We start from the raw sequence: 18,897 nt of genomic DNA on the forward strand, positions 1-18,897 counted from the left end.
TATTTCATTTGTGCATGAACAATAACGTTTCAGACTACTGTTACTTAATTTGTGCATTGACAGTAAAGTATTACATGAACTAAAGATGACTAAAATCTTATGTAGAAGAATAAACATTCACAAAAAATCCATCCATCCAAAAATGACCTTTGTTTTTGATAGCTGTTGAAAACGGCATGGAACTGACAGAGATGTTTTTGTTCATAAATAAATAAATAAATAACATTATGCTGATACCTTTTGCTTTTCCCAAATACAATGTAGCCTACAGGTGTAAGTGACCTTTCATCAATCCAGTTGCAATGGATGAACTGTGATGAACTGCCCTACTTGTGATTGTTTAGAGATTTTAAAGGTTTTATAACAATGCTACATCTTCTTTGGCTATTCAATCTATTCACCTTTTCAGCACCAGTAGGCTACTTTCTGTGCAGCCGCACACACACACTCAGGCATGCCAAACAAGCATACACAAAAGTTTCAAGAGTGGGGGATGGAGTAAAATATGGAGACAAATTGAAGTGTGATTTATTTTCACGGAACGGATGTACAGGACTGAGCGGCAGTCATATTTTGTACCGCTATGCGGTACATCTAGTTAATTAGTGACCTTCCTGTTTGGAAGGCATTGGCAAAATTCTCTAGCTACATGTTCAGATTGAGAGATCAAATACTGTGTTACCGTAGGTTGCATTAAGACACATCATATGAAATGGTGTAAACACTGCAGCCAGTGATTTGCACAGCCTTCCAGTGCATCTCTGTCTCTCGCTGACAACGTGCGGCCATGCCATGAATGAGTGCCACCATAATAGAGCCCATATGCTGCGTGACACGAGGGGATGGCTCACGCAGGGAGAGTGCATGATGAGAAGTGGGCTGCACGAGGGGATGGCTCACGCAGGGAGAGTGCATGATGAGAAGTGGGCTGCACGAGGGGATGGCTCACGCAGGGAGAGTGCATGATGAGAAGTGGGCTGCACGAGGGGATGGCTCACGCAGGGAGAGTGCATGATGAGAAGTGGGCCGGTCATGGCTGCAGGGGTGGTCCATGTGTTCAGGTTCCTGAAGACTTGCACCACACCACTGTGCCTGCTTTCCATAGGCCTGAATTTAATCACCACTTCTGAACCTAGTTAATTAGAACTGTAGTGCCACGCTCTGCATCAACAGCCTATGGGACATGGCACCTGCAAAGTTCAGAAGTTCAAGTGCAAAACTCTAAGACATCATAATGCCACAGTTTAAAAAAGGTGAATGTGATGAATGTGACACTAAATTGGACCCAACGAGCTACTATTACATGAATGGGTTCCAGGCATTCATCATTGGAGTGAATGGGGGGAAGCGGCCCATGGATCTCAATTACACAGCTCAGTTCTAAGAGTTCAAACTTTCAAAATTTCAGCTGACTTGTCACAATCGTCCACCCAGAAACTCCAACCTGACCATCAACAGAAGGGCAGAGCAGTGAATGAGTTCCAAACTGCGTACTTAGCAGAACCCTCTAGGGTGACTGTCATTTTCCTCAACGACCAATTTATTTGACACAAATTTAAAACCAAGTCACAAAAAAAAACACTTGAGGGTGACATCCTTTCCAAAGCCGTGACTCAATACTGCTCTCTGGTGGTTACCAAGGTTCAAAACAAGCAAAACAGAGTGCAATGAAAATGCATTCAGCAACATAACATGTTTTCACAGTGCTTACAAATATAGCATTCCCAAACTATTTTTGAACAGTGACTTACACTCTAATGTCAATCTTATGCCAATGACAATCTTAGCCATCATCAGTGCTCCTCGTATCTTCAAAACACAATAGAAGACAAAATAATGTCAAAAATAATAACACTGTGACTTTATTGCCTCCACAGGGAATAGTAGTAATAATAGAATACAGTGTATTCTTACATGTAAAATCTTATAATCCAAAGTAAATTGACAAAGTGACATCAACTTATTATAAATAAATAACTGTTGACGGTTGATGGTCACACATGTCCAAATCTTGAGTCACAGGCTGTATTGAGTGTCCTTTTTTTTTCAAAAGCTTCAGCTTGTCACAGACAGGATTATTCTGGATGAAACTGATCACCCAGCAAAGCCCCTCCAGTTTGCCTATCCCTAGTTGCAGTCCAAAAACTCAGTTGCCTGCTTTCGGTATTAAGAAAATACATTAGCATTTATGTTTTTGCAAACAACTGCATCGGAACCATATAGCGTACTCTTATTTTAAAGAGTAGGCTTATGCCTTATTCATTAATTAAATCATCTCATATAGTATCTTAGCAGGTGGTTGATTGTCTAATACAGAGAAAATATTATGTGATACTGTTGATTACAATGAAATATCTTGCTTGAAAAAAGACCTTATTATCAGACAAGTTTATGTACTAACTTCGGCTCACCCACAGAAACAACAAGCAAGGACTTGCAATAATCACTATTGCAGTGAAACAGCCTTTATGTCACCGGCACACTTGTGATACGTCAGAGTCCTTTGAGAGGCAAAGCTCTTTCCGCAGCGGTCACAGCTAAAGCGCTTCTCGCCCGTGTGGACCAGTAGGTGAGCCTTGAGGTTGTTGGCTTGCGTGAAGCGCTTACCGCACTGGTCGCATGCGAACGGCTTTTCCCCCGTGTGCACCCGCATGTGGCGGCTGAGGTTCTGCGCCACGGTGAAGCTCCTGCCGCACACGCCACAGCTGTGCGGCCGCTCGCCCGTGTGCACGCGCTGGTGGGTCTCCAGGCTGCCCTGCGTGATGAAGCTCTTGCCGCACGTGGGGCAGTCGAAGGGCTTGCCCTCGCTGTGCACCAGCCTGTGCATGTTGAAGTAGCTGAGGGAGCTGTAGCCTTGGCCGCAGACGTCGCATGTGAACGGCTTGGTGGGCCGGTGCACCTGCCCGTGGGCCTTGAGCGCGCCGGGCGTGTAGAACTGCTTGCCGCAGTCCTCGCAGGCGTGCGGCCGCGCAGCGCCGGCATCGGTGTGGGTCAGCTGGTGCCGCTTGAGGTAGTTGGGCGAGCGGAAGCTCTTGCCGCACGTCGGGCACGTGTACGGCTTCTCGCCACTGTGGATCCGCTGGTGGACCTTGAGCGTGTGCAGCTGGTTGTAGCTGTTGCCGCACGTGTCGCAGATGAAGCCCTTCTCGCCGGTGTGGAGGCGGCGGTGCGCGCGCAGGTGCCCCGACTGCGTGAAGCGCCTCTGGCACACGTCGCAGCTGTAGGCCTTGGCGCCCGTGTGGATCTGCTGGTGCCGCACCAGGTTGGCCCCGATGCTGAAGCACTTGCCGCAGATCTCACAGCTGAAGGCTTTCTCGCCCGTATGAACCCTTTGATGAGTGTTGAAAGCGCTTTTCATACTAAAGCTCCGGCCACACTTCTCGCAGGTGTATGGCCTCTCGCCCGTGTGGACACGCTGATGCGATTTGAGCCCACTTTTTTGGCTAAAGCATTTCCCACACACGTCACACCTGAACGGCTTTTCTCCTTTGTGAATGGTGAGCAAGTGCACATTTAAGCTACGGCGAGCCGTAAAGCTCTTGCCACAGGTGCCACAGGTGTGGGGCCTCTTTCCCGTATGAATGACCTGGTGGGTCCGCAACTCCTTCACCTTGGGGAAAACCATCCCACACAGTCTGCACCCGAACCTCTTCTCTCCTTTGTGATCGGTCCTCCAGTGAAGCTTCAGGCTGCACTTGGCTGGAAAACTGACCCCACAGAGGGTGCAATTGGAAGTGCTCTCCCCGTCAAACACCACCTGGTGTTCCTTCAGGTGACTCTGCGTGCCAAAGATTTTGCTGCAGTAGGCGCACTTGAAGCGCCGCTCGCCCTTGTGCACGGTGAGCTGGTGGACGTTGAGGCTGCAGCGAGTGGTGAAGCCCTTCCCGCACTGCTTGCACTTGAAGGGCTTCTCGCCCGTGTGGACCACCTGGTGGGCTTTCAGATTGCTCCGCTTGCTAAACGCCTTTCCGCAGTGGCTACAGCTGAAGGTCAGCGCTGGTTCGACAGGGCCGAACTTCCAGACCCTTCCACGACCTCTTGAGCGCTGGCTCTTGCGGTTTACAGATGGAGTGTCCTCATCCTGTCTATGCTGGTTTCCAACAATTGCATGGGGAGTGTTAAGCTTATTTTCAGTGTATTCCAGTGTTGGTGCAGCCTCTGCAGTGTTGGTCCTGGACACTAGGGAATTGAAGGGGAGCAAAAACACAGTATTATACTGTTTCACAGCCTTTTTATAGTCCCAAGTTTTTGATCTATGCCCTTCAATACACCTACACCTATTATAACAATTATACAAACATACCATTGCTCAGGTGCTGGGAGGTTTTCTCATTAGACAGCTCAGTCGTTTTCATGTTATCTGAAAACTGATGAAAGGAGATGAAAGTTACTTTGAGGGCAGCCCATCATGTTTTACAAAAGATCAAGGACAGTTATGGGCTTAGAAGCTAAGCAGTTTGGTCAGAAATGTAAAAAAAAAAATTTAAATAAAAATGATTAAACAAACTTACTGTGTCTAAAACATCCAGCAGACCTTTATCACTAGATACTGTCTGGCACGTACCTGAAACAAAATGCAAAACACTTAAAAACCCTTAAAACTTCATGGTATATTTTGCAATATTTTGCAGATTACAGTGTAAATCAAATGTAGCACAATTTAACTTATAATTTCACAGTTGTTAGCTCTGGTAGTAAATGTTATTAGCTTAACTAATAATGGAAACTAATGCTTAAAAAAATGTGTGTCGGTAAAAATGGTGACACAATGAAGAATGTCATCGATCTTCACGGTCACATCAGACCTACCCAATGTCAGTCCACTAACTTGGACATCAGAGTTGCATGATTTGACAGTAGATTTGTTTCCATGTAGTCCTTCAGGGCAACATGTTATATATTCTGGCGTGCCTACCAGTGACAGAATCTTTGATCGCAGGGCTTCATATTTTATCTGACAATCCCTTGTTTCCAACTGTAGCATGGCACACACCTCCTGCATTAGAATGATGATTTTGTCCATGGCATCTCTGGATAGCCTTTCCAAAATCGACAACAGGAACATCTGTTGACACAGAAAACATGTCCATCACAACGAACGATTCAGTGCATTTCCATATAACTGCAATGATGACATCCTAATTTGTTCACCTACATCAGAGACTTTGCCTATACAGTGGCACACTACAACAACAACACGTTACATTTATATTGCGCTTTTCTCAACACTCAAAGCGCTTCACATGGAAAGGGGGACCTCACTAACCACCACCATTGTGTAGCACCCACTTGGGGGATGCACGGCAGCCATTATGCGCCAGAACGCTCACCACACACCAGCTTGAGTGAGGGAGTGAATGAGCCAATTACAGTGGGGCCAGATTGAACGAGCCAGGTTGTAAATTTAGCCAGGACACCGGGGAATCCCCTACTCTTTGCGATAAGTCATTGCGTTACATCTCCATGTTACAAGCTGGTTTTATTTTTCATGATCCACCATTCTAAAACAGGGTTAAAATGTAGTTTGGATAATTACCAGACACTAGTGATGTGCCCAATGAAGCAAGGCTTCGGAGAATGTGTCAAGCAGAAAGGGGCGTGCCAGATGAAGCCCCGGTTCGAGGCTTGTTTCGTTTCCATAAAAATCACGTGACTGATGACAAACGAGGCCACAGTTTGTGAGTGTGACGTCTGAAGCTTCGTTTAGGACACACACCCACGTGACTGCTTCGGAATCTGACTCAAAGTCTTTGAATTGCGCAAACCAGGGCACACGCTCTAGTGTCGGAATGAGTTGTGTTGTATTGCAATTGTCAGGCGAAATTTGTGGGTAGCCCTGTTTTATATAGGATGTTTTCTGTTTGGGAATTTACGTTCTTTTCTTTCCGGAAAATGTCCATAATCCATAATATCATGCACATAGAAATAAAGAAGAAATAGCCTAGGCCTAGCCTAAAGCTTTGCCGTTTAGAACAATGATATTAAAACGTGTCTGTGTTGCAATCTTGTCTCAACTTCAATCATGTAATTTTAAAGCAATACAGGCTAATAATTTATATGTAGGCTTAACAATACTGGCTGATATAATATTTTCCTTTTATTGAAAGTTTGATTCATGAAACGTCAAAACATGTCCGGCCATATAGGGTTTGGTTTAATTAGGCGCCTGGTCGTTTCCTTTTCACTCTCGTCCATAGCGTGTTGAGCTTGATAATACTTCGTCCTGGTTCAGAAGCTAAGTAGTTTCTACAGCGGGCGTTAAGTGGATGGGAGACCGATTGGATCATTGACTGGGATAACACATGATTTCACGCCTCTACGGAAACACCAATCTTCACGTGATAACGAGTGACGGCATTATGTTGCCTAATCGTATTTTATTGTATTGAATTGAGACAAACAGAAATGCAAATTTCTTGCAACACTTTTAATGTAATGAATGAGAACATTTCGAAGCTTTGGCATTGTGTTGAACGTTGTAGGCATTCTTTTCAATAGTCCGTGGCTGCGATAATTTATGCAAACCACCAGATGTCGCTGTTTTCCTTGTCTTCCATGTTTCGAAGCTTCGGCACATTAGGGAAATGTGTCGAGTAGCGATCGAGGCTTCATTTACCCATCACTACCAGACACTACTTGCCGTTTTTGGCAAACTCTGCATGCCATTGCCATATGGATCATGGACAAAAAGAAGCATTAAGAATGTTGGTAAAAATAACTCACTGTGAGTTTCTCATTGTCCGACTCCACTTCGGATGATGATGAATGACTTGCCTCTTTTTTGACTTCAAAGCCAGGCATCCCTTTGCATGTAACGTTTCCGACCACATACTTGCCTATTTCAGTAACAGCTGCCTCAACAAATATTTGTATAACGGCGGCTAACTCTCTTCGGAAAGCGCCTAGATGTGACATTTTTTAAACTAATTCTCGTAGTAGTATTTCTATATCTACAGTATGAACTGAACGACTATGTGGTTTGTTTACTCCGAGAATTTCCGTAAAAACCGGAAGTACCGCCTTCCCTTTCAGACGTGTAGTGCCCTCTATCGATATGGAGGCATGGGACCTGTGCCATTTAGGCAGGCTTTTATTTAGATACCGTAATAAAAGTCATCAGGGTATAGAGAAACAGTCAATACACCATAAGGGTATGTGCAAATTATGGAAAAACTAATATTGGTAGGCTAATAGGTAATGAAGTGTTAGCCTACCATACAAGGCTGTAGGTTAGGCCTATAAATAATTTAAAAAAAAAAAAAATCCCCAACTGAGATTATTTGCCGGATGTGAGAATGAAGTTCCACTCAGTTTGCCTATATTATGGAGAATGTTTGTCCATGTTTGAGCAAATTATGAAGTGGCGTGGTATGGAGGCAATCAGCCTGTGGCACTGCTGAGGTGTTATGAAAGCCCAGGTTGCATTGTTAGCAGCCTTAAGGTCATTTGTACTCTTAGGTCTGCATGGTGTCTCTCATTTGCTTCATTGCATGGTGTCTCTCATTTGCCATACATTCTCTGGGGTTCAAGCACAGTAATGCCATAAGCAAACCAGTTACTAGCTGTTTGGCACTGTGTGCAGGTGCCGAGTCCTACTGGAAAAGGAAATCAGCATCTCCATAAAGCTTGTCAGCAGATGGAATCATGAAGTGCTTTAAAATCTCCTGGTAGAAGGCTGCATTGACGCTGGACTTGACACGGTGGCTCTTGATGCAGACTCCAGCCTCAGTCCACTCTTTGTGAAGTTCCCCCAAGTTCTTGAATTGGCATTGCTTAACTCTACTTTATTCTCTCAAGGCTGCGGTCATCCTGGTTGCTTGCACACATTTTCCTACCACACTTTTGATAATATGCCTTGATATAGCACCTTGCCCTTTCAGCAATGACCTTCTGTGGCTTACCTTTTGAAGGGTGTCAATGAGTGTCTTCTGGACAACTATCAAGTCAGCAGTCTTTACCTACTTTGTGGTTGTGTTTACTGAACAGAGAGCTTAAAGGCTCAGAAAACTGACATTTCTGTATTATAACATATTTATTCTAATATTTTGAGAAACTGATTGTGGGGTTTTCATGAGCTGTAAGTTGTAATATTTCACTTTATATCTAATTAATCTAGAATATTGAAATATTCACTTTTTTTTTTAATAATTTAGATGGGATATTTTACACAATATTCTACATTTTTGAGACCCACCGGTATATTACAATGTTAGACTAACTACAACTACAGTTAGACAACTGTTAAACATGTCATCATTCTGATAGATAGATAGATAGATAGATAGATAGATAGATAGATACTTTATTGATCTCAAGGGGAAATTCAAGGGTCTCAGTAGCATACAGACATAACACACAACATGCACTTACAGCAGAAATGGTAAACATAAGTATAAGTATAAACATATAACTAAACTCCACTGTACAATAAAGACAGTAGAAGATAAGACAGATAAGAAAACTAACAAAACTAAATACTAACTAGATGTACCGCATAGCGGTACAAAATCCGCTTAGTCCTGTACATCCGTTCCGCGAAAATAAATCACACTTCAATTTGTCTCCATCTTTTACTCCATCCCCCACTCTTGAAACTTTTGTGTATGCTTGTTTGGCATGCCTGAGTGTGTGTGTGCGGCTGCACAGAAAGTAGCCTACTGGTGCTGAAAAGGTGAATAGATTGTAGAATAGCCAAAGAAGATGTAGCATTGTTATAAAACCTTTAAAATCTCTAAACAATCACAAGTAGGGCAGTTCATCACAGTTCATCCATTGCAACTGGATTGATGAAAGGTCACTTACACCTGTAGGCTACATTGTATTTGGGAAAAGCAAAAGGTATCAGCTTAATGTTATTTATTTATTTATTTATTTATTTATAAACAAAAACATCTCTGTCAGTTCCATGCCGTTTTCAACAGCTATCAAAAACAAAGGTCATTTTTGGATGGATGGATTTTTTGTGAATGTTTATTCTTCTACATAAGATTTTAGTCATCTTTAGTTCATGTAATACTTTATTGTCAATGCACAAATTAAGTAACAGTAGTCTAAAACGTTATTGTTAATGCACAAATTAAGTAACAGTAGTCTGAAACGAAATGCTGTTTTACATCTAACCAGTGGTGCAAATGACTGACATGTCCAAATGGGCCTTGATGAAATGCGTCGCTAGACTGTTCATACACATTTTAACGGGCCAAAGTTGAAGAGCTGTTGTCCGTTATTGTTCGTGCAAATATAGGCTGATTCATGTTCCCTTACATTGTGTAACTGAGGTCCATGGCTAGTCTGGTTTTCACCAGACCAAGCTCAATCTTTTAAGAAATCAAAAAATAAATAGCGGGCAGATCAGGCTGGGTTCACCCAGCCTAGTCCATAGGCACCCGATATTGTTTAATTTTCCGATTGAGATATCCATGCTCTGGCTATTCTAAATGCAAAAATGCATCAGGGGGTTATGACAAAACTGTAACTAACAAACTAGATCCTAATAGAAAGCTGTTAGCTTCCCTAAGCTACAGGTAGGCTTATAATGTAGGCCTATTTACAACATAAATTGTCAATAGGCTATGCTGGCGACACAAATAAAATCTCGTTTGGAAACCATGGCTTACGCCTTACAGTATCAAGCGGACTTAAACTGCCATATCGTGGCGAAAAGTTGTAATAAAATTCACGCAGCTCCATGAGTCAAGGAAAGCACGAATGAAGTAGCCACTTCTAAATGGGACCCACTACACAGTAGCTTACAGTTTTTCTCAGTCGCTTTGGTGCTTTTTTCAGATCAGAATGAAAATTCTTATAACTATTAGTTCAACCTCCACAACATTTAGTCATTTGTGCACATCATAGTAGCAATTTCTCCTTTCTCTGAACAAATTGCAAATGCTTTTGGACATGTATCAGTTGCTTTCATACAATTCTCTGCTGTTTTTTAACATTATCATTTGCTTATGTCATGTCAGTCAAAATGAACTATACTTATTGATGCTGAATAGTCGTTCCCAATAAAACTAATAGTCTTCATTTCATTGCTTGAGTCATTACATACAAAATTGTTGAACTAGTTATCAAATTCTGTCACAATGCTGTAGAATTGCAAAGAGCATACAGTAAAAATGTACGTATTCAGTGTCTTGTACTCACTTAGGCTACTCCCCTAATGTGTAACTTTACTGTAGTTTTCAAATGGCTGTACAAGTACTGTATAGTGCTGTCTTGAGCATGTTCAGGTAGTGTCACCGAGTTCTGACCTTTTTTTGCATTGGAAAACACTGAGAGAACTGTCATAATAAAAACATGACAAAGCCATTTTACTATCTTGTTCATAAATGATGGTGTCAAGACTTCTCATTTTGATGACACTGATAGTTTCATTGACATAAATACCTGCTTTTGAGGAATGGACTATCCATTTTGAGCAAGTGACATGCTTTTGCAGGTCATCCACTAGGTTTTGCAGTTTGCACTAATTGTTTTGAGAATTGCACTAATTTTCTGTGCAAATGTTAATAGTGATGTGAGAAAAGCCCCAAAGCGACTGAGAAAAACTGTAAATTAAGAAAGTCCAATGTGCTTGAGGGTGATCAAGCATAAGACGCTTGTAGTGACAGGGCCGGGACTGGTGAGGTGCTAAAGGGAGTGAGTGTCATGGTGAAGGTGCAAACAGTAGTCCAACCATAGTCCTTAGTTATGTGTGCCTGGCAAGGTGCTCAAGAGAGTGAGTGTCATGGTGAAGGTGCAAAAAGTAGTCCAACATTAGTCCAACAGTGCAACAGTGCGAGAGTAAGGTCTAGAGACCAGCATAAATAATATAGACAAATAGAAGAGTAAAGTGTAATGTAGACAAGGTAAAATAAAAAAACTATTTCAGTGCAAGAACAGGTTGAGGTAATAGGGTTATTATATATTTATTCATTCAGTATTGTATTAGAAGCCTGACCGCAGCCATTGATCATGTGTGCTAATATAGCATGAAAAACAGTGTAGCAGTAAAACAGTAGTGAAAACATTAGGCTGTGTACAATAGTAAAACAGTAGTAAAGACAGTAGTAAGCAGTAGTGGGCAGTCAGTACTCAAAAAACATGGACATGGAGAGGGTGGAGAGGCAGACAGACTAAGCAGAGAAGTCTATCTCTCCTCTTCCCTTTAGTGAGGCATTGAACAGTTCAATGGCCCTAGGAACAAATGACTTCCTCAGCCTTTCAGTTGTGCATGGCAGTGAGCGAAGTCTCCAGCTGATCAAGCTCTTTTGGTTTTTGATAGTGCTGTAGAGCGGATGACATTCATTGTCCAAGATGTTGATCAGTTTGTTTAGGGTCCTTTTGTCAGATATTGAAGTGATGCACTCCAGTTCAGCTCCCACTACAGAGCCAGCCTTCCTTACCAGCCTGTCAAGTCGCCCAGCATCCTTCTTCTTTGTGCTTCCTCCCCAGCATACCACTGCATAGAAGAGGGCGCTGGCCACAACAGACTGATAGAACATCCTGAGGAGCTTGCTGCACACATTAAAGGACCACAGCCTCCTCAGGAAGTACAGCCTGCTCTGTCCTTTCTTGTAGAGTGCATCAGTGTTGGCTGACCAGTCCAGTTTATTGTCCAGGTGGAGACCCAGATACTTGTAGGTGCTTACCACCTCCACATTGACCCCATCAATGGAGACTGGTAGCAGAGCGGGCTTAGACCTTCGGAAATCCACCACCATCTCCTTGGTCTTTGAAGTGTTTAGTTGAAGGTGATTGAGTTTGCACCACTGCACAAAGTCCTCCACCAGGCTTCTGTACTCCTCCTCTTGCTCGTCCCTGATACACCCCACAGTTGCAGTATCAGGCAGGACAGGACTGGAGAGAGCACAGTTCCCTGTGGCGCTCCGGTGCTGCTGATCACAGTGTCAGAGAGGCAGTTCTTCAGTCTGACGAACTGTGGTCGCTCGGTCAGGTAATCTGTAATCCAGGTTACCAGGTGAGTGTCCACACCCATCTGCAAGAGCTTGTCTCCCAGTCTGAGGGGTTGGATGGTGTTAAAAGCACTTTGAGAAATCAAAGAACATGATTCTCACAGCACTTTTCCCCTTGTCTAGGTGAGAATGTGTCCTGTGTAGAAGATAAGTGATGGCATCGTCCACGCCCACTTTCTCCTGGTATGCAAACTGTAGAGGGTCTAGTGCATGGCGTACCTGGGGTCTGAGCATACCTAAGACCAGCCACTCCATTGTTTTCATCACATGTGATGTTAGAGTGACAGGCCTGAAGTCATTAAGCTCACTGGGGTGTGGTTTCTTGGGAACGGGGGTGAGACATGATGTTTTCCACAGTGTTGGAACTTGTCCGAGACATAGACTCCAGTTGAAGATGTGCTTCAGTGGCTCCCCCAGTTCAGCAGCACAGGCCTTGAGCAGCCTTGGACACAGTCTGTCAGGCCCGGCTGCCTTACGAGGATGGAGTTTTTTTAAAAGATAACTTACTTGGTCCGCTGAAATGATGGGGGGGATGAGTAGAGTGGAGGGTGAGGAGGAGGAGGGGTGCTTCTGTGAGGGTTGTCGTGTGGCTAGAGACTGATGGCCATTGGCTGAAGCCATTGTTGTCGCACTGCTCGTGGTCACCATGTGGGGGAGAGGTGCGATAGCCTGATCAGCAGTGATGATGGTAGGGTGGGGGCTGGGGGATGGGCAATATAACCTGTTGTAAAAGTGGTTCAGCTGGTTCGCCCTGTCCAGGTCTCCCTCCACAGAGCTGCTGCTCTTCTTAAGGCCAGTGATAGATTTCATACAGTCCCACACCTCCTTCATGTTGTTATCTTGCAGCTTCTGTCCCATCTTCCTTCTGTAGTCCTCCTTAGCCTCTTTCAGCTTAATCTTGAGTTCCCCCTGTACTCGCCTCAGCCCTGCTATGTCCCCCTCCTTAAACGCCATCTTTTTCCTATTGAGAAGGGTCTTGACATTACTGGTTATCCAAGGCTTGTTATTTGGATAGCAGCGTACAGTCCTTGTGGGAACAACAATGTCCATACAGAAGTTCAGTCAGTAGTGCAATGTGTGACCTCCTCTAAGTCCTCTCCATTCAGTAGTACACTCCAGTCAATGGACTCAAAGCAGTCTCTCAAAGCCTCATCCGCTTCCGGTGTCCACTTCCTGAAGGTGCGCGTGGTAACTGGTAGCCTCTGAACTTTTGGCTTGTACATTGGCTGCAAATGAATGAGGTTATGGTCCGACTTCCCCAGAATAGAACGCTAAAAATTAATTTTAATTAATAAATTATGAAAAATATAGCCTAGATGTTTATTTTCAAAAGTTAGAAGGTTACACCGCATGCCAAGAATCACCCAATTATGTCATTAACATTAGGCAAGATTCCAAGACATTTTATTTAAATACAGAACATCATAAGGCATACAGAAATAGTGTCAAGGGGAGTATGTGCAAAAACTGACAAAAAACTAATACTGTTTTCAGTGAAAAGGTTTGTAGGCCTATAACTGTCCACAGCAGGTTTTTAGAGGTTTAGATTAATCTCATATTCTTTACAATTGTATACTTCATAAAGTAAAAGGTGATCCACGGAATAAAAAAATGTATTCAAGTGTATACAGTAAGCCTATCATCATTACTATAGATTCACTGAGGTCAAGATAACCCGGAATGTGCAGGCTACATAGAAAAACGAAAATTAAGGCATTACAAAATTGTTACACGTTAGTGGATTACTGCATAGTGATTTATAAGGATAACTCTGAAATACCAAAGTTCAATCCAAATACATAAAGGCTAGCAGTGGTGTAGTCTACGTGAAATGCAGGACTACACAGTACTTAAAAAGCATCACCATCTCAGTATACCCACTAAAAATAGGCAAGGATACGTATTAACATTTGGAGTGGATCACAGTATACCCACTACAGCTAACTAGACTGCACCACAGTATACCCACTACAGCTGCTACAAACGTATCACAACTTGTGGTATGGATGCTGTTGGATATCCACTGGTTGTTTTGACCCGAAGATGTATTCGGACAAAATGATGAATTAAAACCTGCAGTTGTATATACTGAAAATGTGTGCGTTAGGCCTACATTGTACTTTTCTTAAAGGTATAGGCTACTCTTGGTACACATGATTAAAATTGTGCGCAAGTAATTTCTTTCTCTGGGAAGAAGCTTTGCATGTTCCTTCATTTCTTCTTCGACAGCTGGCTCTTATACTGAATGTGAGTGTCTATAATTTCCTTGACAACTGATGGGTCATCCAGGGTGGACACATCACCTAGATTTTCCGTTTCCTCCATAGCAATCTTCCTGAGGATGCGTCTCATAATTTTACCCGACCGGGTCTTTGGCAGCCTTTTCACTATCTGTTGATGGGTAAGTAGTTACATTTAATACAGATTACAACAGATCAGCTCTACCATTACTTCACATAAACTAGTGCAGGTAGAACTATTCTTACCAAAAAGTGATCTGGAACTGCATATTTTGCTATCTTAGTGGCCACTAGGTCTTTCAGTTGTTTAACAACAGCTGACTGGTCCAGACCAGCAGTCTCTTTCAGGACCACAAAAGCAAAAGGCACTATTTAGAGAGAGGGGAAAGAGAGACAGGATGATCATTTTGCAAGTAGTTATTCAAATAACTATAATACATAAACCGATTAGAAGAAAACACCACAAAACACGTAACACATAATAATAATTATAATAATAATACATATTATATATAATAATATAATTTAAATTAATGATGTTATTTTTACAATTGTATTTTGTAACCATCAACACCTGTGTCAATTAGGATGTTCTGATTACAGTTTTTCTCAGTCGCTTTGGTGCTTTTCTCACATCACTATTACAGTTTTTCTCAGTCGCTTTGGTGCTTTTCTCACATCACTATTAACATTTGCACAGAAGTTAGTGCAATTCTCAAAACAATTAGTGCAAACTGCAAAACCTAGTGGATGACCTGCAAAAGCATGTCACTTGCTCAAAATGGATAGTCCATTCCTCAAAAGCAGGTATTCATGTCAATGAAACTGTCAGTGTCATCAAAATGAGAAGTCTTGACACCATCGTTTATGAACAAGATAGTCAAATGGCTTTGTCATGTTTTCATTATGACAGTTCTCTCAGTGTTTTCCAATGCAAAAAAAAGGTCAGAACTCGGTGACACTACCTGAACATGCTCAAGACAGCACTATACAGTACTTGTACAGCCATTTGAAAACTACAGTAAAGTTACACATTGCTGTAGTTAGGTGAGTAAGTGAGTACAAGACACTGAATGCATACATTTTTACTGTACGCTCTTTGCAATTCTACAGCACTGTGCATTTGATAACTAGTTCAATTTTGTATGTAATGACTCAAGCAATGAAATGAAGACTATTAGTTTTATTGGGAAAGACTATTCAGCATTCATAAGTATAGTTAATTTTGACTGACATGACATAAGCAAATGATAATGTTAAAAAACAGCAGAGAATTGTATGAAAGCAACTGATACATGTCCAAAAGTATTTGCAATTTGTTCAGAGGAAGGAGAAATTGCTACTATGATGTGCACAAATGACTAAATGTTGTGGAGGTTGAACTAATAGTTATGAGAATTTTCATTCTGATCTGAAAAAAGCACCAAAGCGACTGAGAAAAACTGTAGTGTTGTGATGAAAATGTTTATGGGGGAGGTGTGACTGTTATACACCCCTGTTACCACAGGGTGATGCTACAGGGCCAAAGTTACATGTAGTTGAGTGAGAAAAAGGGCAAAGGGCCTTGCAAGGTTTCTATACCTTACATGGTATGCAAAAGGATAAGAGAATATTGTCTTTGTCCTCTTTATGTCTTTCATGTGTAAATGATTCATCCATGCGTCACACAAGAGCCTGCAGAAATACGAGAGTTCAATCATTCACTCAAGTAATGACTGACTGAGGGGCTATGGATGGACGATAAGACTTTGTTGCTAGTTGTCAGGGTCAGAAAACACCCCCATGAGAAAGGTCCTGTTAAGAGTTTCCAGCAGATAGTGACACTGCACCACAGGGTCCACAACCTAGCTGTACTTGCAAAAAAAAACACACATATAGTGGCAGCCATTTGTCATACTTTGACATATATGGCACTTTTGGTCATTTTCATGAGGAACATTCATTCCAAGCATTATAAAGGGAAGGGTATCACTATTTTTTTGCCATTCTTTTCTCTATGGATATCCACTGTTATTTCCTCAACTTATCTGTTGAGCCCTTTAAGGTACATAGGGTAACTTTGTACTAACTCGAACTAACTCGAACCGGCAACCCTCTGGTTACAAATCCAGATTGTTAACCAGTGGGCCACAGTTGCCCACCCAGGCTTTGTGGTTAAAACTATGAAAACCTGTAAGGTTAGGCTAGTCTGTCACAGTTCTGTCTGTCACAACTTCAAGCACAGTTTACACGCGCAGCATCACAAGATTCATTAACGGAAAATCCTGACAGCGAACCCGATGCAAAGCCAAAACGAGAAAAAATTTGTTGACCTGTACTGTTTCATGGCTTCTGCTGACAAAAACTAGTTCGCCACACACATTCACACTGAGCATTCTTCAGAACGCAGCTGATCAACGCGTCCCGACTACTTTCACTTTCAATTAAATAAACGGAATAGGCCCACTAGGCTACTTGCGGCGGCGTGATATTCGGAAAGATGTGAAGCACAAAACCCGTCGTCATTGTCAGCGGCCTGTTATAACAATGGCCTGACTTATACAGAAATATAGTCTACCTCTCACCCACAGACCCCCCCCCCTTAAAAAAAACCTCATCGGATCTATACGAATTGTGTAGGTCTTATTTTCAAGTCGAAAAAAACGGAATTCCGTTTAAAAACGGAATTATCACACCCCTGTTTAAAAGTTGTCCTATGTAATAACTTTACTGTCTTTAAAGGTTTAAATGAAACCGTTCTATACCCACAAGAGCATTCTACAAGACATGTAACAGTTCAAGTGAATTAATGCAAATATTTGTGCCATACATGTTTAATTTCTATTAGCCTATACGTGAATGTCAAAAACACTGAATTGTTGCAGGTTGTGTTCTAACTTCTTACCTTCTCCTTTGATATCGTGTGAAATACCTATGACAGCAGTTTCAGGTACTTCTGGGTGTTCGTCCTTACACAGAGAAAAACACAAGTAACACTCATGCCATCTTTGCTATACATATCACAATGGTAGACCAACACCTAAAGTATGCTCACCAGGGCATCCTCTATTTCTGCTGTGCCTAAGCGATGACCACTGATATTGATAACGTCATCCATACGTCCTGTAATCTGATAGTATCCCTCTACTGACCGGTAAGCTCCATCACCAGTGAAGTAATGACCTGAAGAGTAATGTCACACAGATTAAATATTTCATTTTTTATTTGCAAAGAAGGTGCTCAATCAAAGAGACAAGAGCCCATCCACTCACTTACCAGGGTATGGCTTGAAATATGCATCCACAAATCTGTCATGGTCTCCATATATGGTTCTGGCCATTCCAGGCCATGGCTGACTGACACAAAGTGCTCCAGTGACATCATTTCCTATGATTTTCTGTCCCTGTTGCAAAAGGATAAAATACCTATGTAATTATGTAATAATAAAAAAACAAGCAAAATTACCATTATGTTACAGTAAGGTTGCAATGTTAAAATTATACAGTGTGTGTGTGTGTGTGTGTGTGTGTGTGTGTGTGTGTGTGTGTGTGTGTGTGTGTGATTGAATAGAATAGAAATTGTAATGCTATACTAATATGACAGCATCACACACATGACCTTGGGGAAGACAACTTCCTCATAAACTGCTCGGTGAGTCCCAAAGCCTTAGATAAGGCAAAAGAGTAACAGCCTGCCTGAGGTCAAAGAGTGAAAAGGGTACAGTGACCACAACACCCTCAAAGCCGTCTAAAGCTGGTAATCGGGAGAAACGCACAGAGGCCCGTTTTAATTGCAAAGTGAAAGACGTTTGAGGGGAGGGAGGAGGTCCAGCGCAGATGTCAGCATAGGTCAACCCCAAGAATCCAGTCAACTGAATGATGTGTTCTAGTCGCAGCAGAGATTAACACTTTATGGTCATTTTCCTAGTACCACAGTTATCTAGAGACTCTGGAGGATGATGGTCAATCAGGAAAACAGGATTTATTTTGTCAGTGATGCGCATCAAGGGAGAGACATATGTTGCACCCAAATTGGGTCCGTATCTGTAACTAGACAAGGAATATTCTAAACTTAAGTACGTGACCTCTTGTTCTAACTCAGAAGGCTGATCCTTAGACAGTCGTTAATCAGGAGGATCCGCACTTGCACTTGGCCAAATGTAAGCAGCCATACATGACAATGGGAAGTGTGAAAGCCCCTCTTTCCTGCTCACCTAGTATCTGGCTACGTTCACACCGCAAGTTGTAATGCTCAATTTGGATTTTGTTGCTCAGATTCGATTTTTTGTTTGGTTGTTCACATTACCTTTTAAAATGTGGCCTATATCAGATTCCAGTGTGAACTGTTTGTGGCTCCAAACTGACCCGCATGCCCAAAAGAACAATAACAATGACATCAGCTAACTCCCGCCGGCGCATAATTGTGATGTAGATTGACGTAAAAGTCAAAACGAGATACACATGGGTAGAAAATCACCAATGGTGAAGAAAGGTGAAGATAATAGACTCAAGTCCTACTCCTCAGACTAACACAAGAGCAGTTTAGTAGAGGGCTCTTATCCCTTTGGTTAGTTGATCAGTTCCCAGGCAATACTAAATTTATGGCTGTTGTGAAACCACAGTTCAAAGTATTGTAAAGGTGACATTCCCAAAGAACAGCTTTGCCAAACGGTCACTGAGATCTTGAAAGAGTAACCTTTAGGACCCATTTAGCCTAGA

General features: G+C 42.3%; 2 protein-coding genes and 1 long non-coding RNA gene across 10 annotated transcripts in view; 1 reads left to right on the forward strand and 2 right to left on the reverse strand.

Annotated features, from left to right (window-relative positions):
• LOC121685029 lies at nt 1-16,503 on the forward strand. The gene is made up of 3 exons (XR_006023234.1): nt 1-10; nt 8,692-8,702; nt 16,425-16,503. It is a non-coding gene; the product is annotated as an uncharacterized LOC121685029 (long non-coding RNA).
• Nucleotides 1,838-6,979, reverse strand: LOC121685004 (gastrula zinc finger protein XlCGF57.1-like). 3 transcript variants are annotated; one of them, XM_042065227.1, is made up of 5 exons: nt 6,724-6,979; nt 4,994-5,065; nt 4,512-4,564; nt 4,304-4,367; nt 1,838-4,179 (listed from the first exon to the last, which is right to left on the reverse strand). In XM_042065227.1, exons 4-5 carry the CDS (start codon nt 4,353-4,355, stop codon nt 2,447-2,449), a joined length of 1,785 nt encoding a protein of 594 aa, XP_041921161.1. In that variant the 5' UTR covers nt 4,356-4,367; nt 4,512-4,564; nt 4,994-5,065; nt 6,724-6,979; the 3' UTR covers nt 1,838-2,446. The 3 variants fall into 3 exon arrangements, with proteins under 3 accessions (XP_041921161.1, XP_041921159.1, XP_041921162.1); XM_042065225.1 differs by having other exon boundaries at nt 4,810-5,065; XM_042065228.1 differs by lacking the exons at nt 4,994-5,065; nt 6,724-6,979 and adding an exon at nt 4,916-4,989.
• The window catches only part of acss1 (acyl-CoA synthetase short chain family member 1), a 16,121-nt gene continuing 10,571 nt past the window's right edge, over nt 13,348-18,897 (reverse strand). For 2 of the 6 annotated variants that reach the window (XM_042065229.1, XM_042065232.1), the window contains exons 10-14: nt 17,456-17,582; nt 17,235-17,362; nt 17,085-17,148; nt 14,447-14,568; nt 13,348-14,351 (exon numbers count right to left, since the gene is read on the reverse strand). In XM_042065229.1, the coding sequence (XP_041921163.1) occupies nt 14,172-14,351; nt 14,447-14,568; nt 17,085-17,148; nt 17,235-17,362; nt 17,456-17,582 (621 nt within the window). In that variant the 3' untranslated portion in view covers nt 13,348-14,171. Of the gene's footprint in view, nt 14,352-14,446; nt 14,569-15,554; nt 16,049-17,084; nt 17,149-17,234; nt 17,363-17,455; nt 17,583-18,897 lie in introns of those variants that run through there. The other 4 variants (XR_006023228.1, XR_006023229.1, XM_042065230.1 and 1 more) reach the window with 4 other exon arrangements.

This window comes from Alosa sapidissima, chromosome 16 (genome assembly GCF_018492685.1).
Source record: "Alosa sapidissima isolate fAloSap1 chromosome 16, fAloSap1.pri, whole genome shotgun sequence".
In the NCBI taxonomy this organism is placed as follows: domain Eukaryota; kingdom Metazoa; phylum Chordata; class Actinopteri; order Clupeiformes; family Clupeidae; genus Alosa; species Alosa sapidissima.

What these genes read in the sequence shown, in the direction of transcription:
- LOC121685004 (XM_042065225.1), bottom strand. Translation starts at nt 6,915, where the DNA reads ATGTCACATCTAGGCGCTTTCCGAAGAGAGTTAGCCGCCGTTATACAA. An exon ending in AGTTAGTGGACTGACATTGG is followed by an intron (nt 4,565 to 4,809) that starts GTAGGTCTGATG and finishes ATTTTGTTTCAG; the next exon opens with GTACGTGCCAGACAGTATCT. An exon ending in CTCCCAGCACCTGAGCAATG is followed by an intron (nt 4,180 to 4,303) that starts GTATGTTTGTAT and finishes TCAATTCCCTAG; the next exon opens with TGTCCAGGACCAACACTGCA.